Source organism: Carassius auratus, chromosome 26 (assembly GCF_003368295.1).
Source record: "Carassius auratus strain Wakin chromosome 26, ASM336829v1, whole genome shotgun sequence".
Classification (NCBI taxonomy): Eukaryota; Metazoa; Chordata; class Actinopteri; order Cypriniformes; family Cyprinidae; genus Carassius; species Carassius auratus.
In genome coordinates this window covers 2,424,278-2,430,555 of record NC_039268.1, presented here as the reverse complement: position 1 = coordinate 2,430,555, position 6,278 = coordinate 2,424,278, and the positions used below count along the sequence as shown (strand labels likewise).

The 6,278-nt window shown below is 35.8% G+C and overlaps 1 protein-coding gene across 2 annotated transcripts in view; it reads left to right on the top strand.

Annotated features, from left to right (window-relative positions):
* Positions 1-6,278, top strand: part of LOC113044069 (type II inositol 3,4-bisphosphate 4-phosphatase-like) — a 99,803-nt gene that overhangs the window by 42,468 nt on the left and 51,057 nt on the right. For both annotated transcript variants that reach the window (XM_026203663.1, XM_026203662.1), the window contains exon 5: positions 3,274-3,421. In XM_026203663.1, the coding sequence (XP_026059448.1) occupies positions 3,274-3,421 (148 nt within the window). The remainder of the gene's footprint in view (positions 1-3,273; positions 3,422-6,278) is intronic.

The window sequence follows — 6,278 nt, the reverse complement described above, 5'->3', positions numbered from 1 at the left end:
ATAGTTTTTATTCATGAAAGATGCATTAAACTGGTCAAATTTATGATTAAAACTATTGAATATGGTATTTTATGGTATTCAAGTATACTTCATCAGAATGCATGTTTTCCATTGCTGTCAGTGGTGAATACACTTTTTGCATCCATCTTCCCTCACACTACCCAGCCACTAACACTAGTTCTCACGTTCTGCAGCCATGCAGAATTCACTGATACGTGTGATGTCATTTCCTGTATATTTGATTCTATATTTGAGCTCCTTCAAAGAGTTATATTTCATGTATGGACAACTTTGTCTCAGAGGTTTCTTTTCAATTCTTTAGAAGAAATACAAATGAAGCAGTTGTTGATCTAAAATCAAACTACAGAGCTATAAATGAAAGTGCATAGCAGCTCATATTATTCAGGCTCCGAAGAATCTTATGAGAAATTTATGAGTTTATATGGAGTTCTTTGAATTTTTTTCACAGGCTTTTGTGCCTTGGCGAATTTGAGCAGTTTGTGATCTCTGCTGAGATGATGCATGATGTCTTTTCTCTGGAAAACAGGAGTCTTGAGCAAACATGCACGCTGTTACTGTCTAGCAAGCTTTTTATAATGCAACCTGGTTACAGCTGGGTATAAACCCCAGGAAGTGATGACATTTGAACTGCATTCTCCTTATTAAATTGATCAAAAATGAGACTTTTTAGTGTCACAACGATTTCTATTTTAAATAAATGCTTTTTTTTTACTTTCTATTCACAAGTGATCACAAATAATTTTCTTCTGTGTTTATTCCTAGAAAATAACACCTCCGATTTGTGTGAGTTTGCGACATTATGAAAAGAATAGTAAATAAAACAACATTATTGTTTTAAAATGAACTTTGTTGACTCCATTTTTCAGGCCCAATTTCCTATTCTAGGGAAGTTCTCTTGGAATAAATGGTACTTAGGAATAAATATGTAATCAAAAATAGTGATGTTTAATTTTGCATGTTTGTTAAGTGTATTGTCGGTCCAATTATGCGTTTGAGCAATGAAATAATCAGTTAATGAATCATTAAGTAGAGTCAGAAGCAGAATAGTTGAATTGGGTGTGATTCCCACCCGTATTGTTGAGATTATGAAGTGGATTGGGCAGCGTTTGATTGCCGTCCCAGTGAACCGTGTGATTGCTGAGGATAAATAACAGCCAGCAGCGGTGTGAAGTGCAGCTCATTACCTTAATTACCCAAGGTAACATAGCAGATTAAACAGTATTGGGGCAATACGGTAGTTTTTAAGCCATTTCAGTTTAGTCTGTGTAAATTTGTTGTGCACACAGAGAAGAAGAGGACTGGGATGTTTTGGCACATTATTATTGAGTGGATAGACCCTAAGTCTCCGGATGAGAAAAGTTCCCTGAGAAGCAAACTCTGTAGAAGGTCATTTCTTTATTTATGAGCTGCTGTGATGTGATGGATGGAGGGGAAGTGGGGAACGGCAGACGAATCTCTCTAGAAGTTCAGGGTGTTATCATCGTATCTGATGTTTCGCTGTGTTTATTTGTTGTCGTATCTGTAACCGTATTGAATGTCATTGCGGCTGTTGTTTTAGTCACACTGCTGCTTGTCAAAATATGTTAGTCTCTTCTGCCTGGGTAAGAGTGACTAATGAAATCTGTCCTCATCACCCCGACCCCTGTGCTTCAACACGAACTCAACGCACAGTCATTTCCCTAAGAGCTTGAGCAGGCAGAGATGCTGCGATCCGATTGGCCGTTGGATTAGAAGGCAGACGTGAGGGCGGAGTCAGAGGTTAATCCTCTTCTGCGCTGGATGAGCTTCTCCTCCTCTGGAGGTCACGCGTCCATCTGTCTCTATCTTCACTCCACAACCTCAGCCAACCATCTGTCTGTACTTTCTGGACATATTAAGACATCTAACAATTGTTTTTTGCAGTGTAGTTCAAATGTCAGAGAGCACTTGTGAAATTTGTTTTAATAAAACATTTTAATTATAAATGAGCATGACGTCTTCTATTATTTTGGAGTGTCCTGTTTTTGCTTAAAGGGTTATAGTTAATGTCTGAAGATTTCCACTAAATTTAATAGTTCTAAATGTTCATATATCACAAATATACAGTATTTAATATATATGTATACACACTCACATACAGTATATATTTTGGAAATATTTACATGCATATATATTTATATATTTATGTTTTTATATTTGATATTATACATAAATATATTTAATATATAAACAGAACATATTTTTCTTAAATATATACATGCATGTGTTTGCATTTACACATAATAAATATACACAGCACAAACACATATAAACCAAACTTTTATTTTGGATGTGATTGATCGCAATTAGTCGTTTGACAGCACTAATATATATATATATATATATGTATGTATGTATATATATATATATCTATATATATCTATCTATCTATATATATATATATATATATATATATATATATATATATATATACAATACACACATTATATATATATATATATATATATATACATATAAACAGTACACACACATTATAGTGTATATATATATATATATATATATATATATATAGATAGATATAGATAGACTGTTTGAGTGTGTGTGTGTGTGTGTGTGTGTGTGTGTGTGTGTACGTATATATGAGTTGAACAATTTGTTAATTATATATGAAATATCATTTAAAAATGAGAATGTAATTTTTATTTATAATGTTATTTTTAAATATTTCTCATTATTTGTTGCATACAGGGGCAACACAACAAATCTAGCTTCTTTTCACTATAAGTTCATTTTAATTTTTCTTACAGTATATATTTTTTCCCCTGTGTATTTAATAAGAATCTCATGCTGCCACCACAAAGTCCGAAAATGTAAAAAATCTCCACTAACTCTGTAAAGAGGAAAAGTAAACACTGGGGTGAGACCTGCAGATTTCCCCTCAGGTCCTGCTCCGTTAACTCGCCTGTATTGCCCAGCGGTGACCAGAAGCAAGATTTCATGCCTTAGAGGAAACTGCCACCTCACTTCTGATAAGAGCGTGTTCACTGCCATCCAGAGCCGCTTTCCCTCCGTCTCTCTTCACAGGACTTAGCTAGCAGCTCTTAAAGCAGTTTAAATAGCGCTGTGGAAAGAACTGTAGAAGGAACTTTATAAATGCTAGCTTTGTGGAAGAAACAGACTGTCATTATTCAAGGTCCTTTTCCTTAATGATCACTTACTGTACAGTAGGTCTCTCTTCATGACTCTCTCTCTTTCTCTCTCTCTCTCCATCAGTGTTTAAGAACGCGGTGTGTAAGGTGTACAGGTTTCAGACGGTGGACAGTAAATGGATGTTGGTTCGGGAGCAGATGGCGGAGTGTACGCTGTCCTTCAGCATCCCGAAGCAGCTCATTGCCCTCTACATTCAGGAGGACACCTGCAGGTAAGAGAGGGCAAACAGGACAGGAGGAAGTAGTGAAGCAGGCCAGATTGTTAAAGCGGCACAAAAAGTAATGAGTTGTGGGTGTGATATCAGAGTTAGTTTGCCTACTGTATAAACGTCTGCTCTGGATGTTTAGTGCAGTATCTGCTGTGAAGAGCCGCCTTCACTGTAAAGATGACAGCCGCTCAATACAGTGTTGTGTTGTTAAACTGTGAAATCAATATAATGAAAACTAGATTTTTTTTTTATTTTTTATTCATGTGGCAGATCTAAAGTAGCTTAGCTCAGTGAGAATCAAACCTGACTCTAGTCATTCATGCATTTTAATAGTGACATTTTTTAGCATTTGCAACAAATGCATTTTGATTATTTTGGTAAATATCACATACTGTATCACATATGGCTCAGGTGGTAGAGCAGTGCGTTAGCAGTGCAAGGTTGTGGGTTCGATTCCCAGGGAGCACATGTTAGGTAAAAAATTTGATCCTGAATGCACTGTAAGTCACTTTGGATAAAAGCGTCTGCTAAATGCATGTTTAATTTAATTTAATATACACAGTAACTGAGCATCAAACCTTATATTGACTTCACATGGTATTTAATAACAATACATGCAGTGTTTTTGAAATGTCCTATGGCTGAAGTATGGTGACTGCATTGAGTGGTAAGATCCCTGGCGATTCCCGCTCCTAGTGAACAGGTTCAAGTGCTGGTTGAGCGAAGCTGGAATCGTTTGCAAGAACGAAAACACGGTTTGAGCGAGATACAGAGCGCTTGCGGAGCGAGAGATGGAAATGGCTGTTTTAGAGCTATACTTAGCCTGCACTAAATTATTCAAGGATGTTTAACACTTCAAAGGAGAGTGCCTGTCCTCTCTCTCTCTGAAACTCAACCACCTCTCCCTCTCTCCTGCTTTTCTTTTCTTTTACCTTTGCATTCTCTCTTCCCTCCGTCTCATTGTGAGAGAGCTGTAACCTGAGCGTTAGAAGAGAATAGAGTCGCGTGGAAGAGCGAGGTGTAGAAGAGAACAAGGGCGCGACGCGGGAAACCTTCAGTGGAAAGCTTTCTAAAGCACAGCAGTGCACAGTGCACCCCGACACAACACATAGATGTTTTTAAGGAAACCACGCTGCTCATTTCCTGTGGGTTTCAGTCAGATGAAGGAGTGATCACACAGCTCAGTGAAAACCTGTGGAAGAAGAAAGTGGACATGTTTACAGATGCTGCAACAGGAGCTGTTTTGGGGTTTCTGATGGATGGGTGTGACATGACCATTAACAGATCAGTGTGTAGACGCTCGAGCACTTAAACGTTTCATCAGATTCAAATTTATATTCCATTTCAAGACCGAAAGTTAGCAAACAGTATGCAGAATTCAAAATATAATGTGTGTGTGTGTGTGTGTGTGTGTGTGTTGTTATGTAGCAGTAATCTACATTTTGGAAGGTGTTCAATTATTATTTATATGATATATTTAAAAAAAACAATTGTGGAAAAAGCATATATTTTATATATTCCTATATACAGTTTTTGTATTTAATAATTATATGCAATATGTGCAATTTTATAATAATATAATACAATATTATAATATATTTAATAAATTTAATGTGTGATAACATACATTTTTCATTTATATTTAAATCATATGTAAGCATATATTGCATTTAATAATCATATACATAATGACCAGCATCACAAATATGTGAGTGTGTGTATTTTCATTTTCTATGTTTCTAATATTTGTATTATTGTTTTATTAAATTATTGTAAATTAAATATTATAAATGGATCTTTTATAGTTTTGTATTAATGTAACTATATTTAATTTATTAAATGGTAAATAAATGAAAAACATATTTTAATAAATTAAAAGGTAGATTGTTAGAAGTTATATAAAAAGTATATATATATTATATTAATATTTTCAATAATATAATGTAATATTTGGATATTTTTATTTGAAAAAATTGTGGACATTTTATAGTGCTTTATGGCAAAATGTGAATAAATATTGGCGCTTTTTATTTTTTTAAGGATTGGACTTTTAGTGAAATGTCTAATCAGAATATGTAGAGTATATTTTGCACATGAAAGAATAAATAAGTGCAATTAGTCTTTTTTTTATTTACCAGAGAAATAGCTAGATGAAAACTTAGCAAACCAACAAGCTGAACAATCTCACAGCTTTAATTTGCTCTTTGTTTCCAGCTCTCGCTCTTTCCCCAGGGTTTCTGTTTTTATGTACATGCACAACACTTCTCAGCATGCACCGTGATCAGCAACAAGTATTAGCATAGGCATGTTTTCATCTGTAACAAATCGCTGTACACCGGTCCAGGCCGTGTGTGTGTTTTTGGCTATTGAAGAATCCGAGATCATTAACTTGGCGAGACACACATTCCCAGACTGGAGCTCCCATAGATCAGACCCTGCTAAGCAATTATCATCATGTGTGCATTATTCAGCGAGGCTATTTGGCCTCAACACCTGCTCTCCTGCTACAGACAGGTAACTCAAGCAGCCATTTCTATCCCTAGACATCTCATTATCGGCCCGCGCTCATCTGTAAGGCCGTTTCAGCTGCATTTTTGCCTCTGGTTTAACCACAATTGCATTTGATTCAAAGAAAAAAGATGTAATGTCTCAACAAAGTAATGGAATGCAATGTGAGGCTGATGTTTTATCATTAGCGGTGTTTGCTAAGCATCACTGTTACTGTTGTGATTCTCATCCGCCCACAACACCGAGCGAGACTCACCGCTAGTGTTTGTTTGTTATGAAGCTTTCATTGGACTGACGTCAGCAGATATTCACAGTGTCGTTCAATGCATGTATCCTTCAGAAGTCAACACGC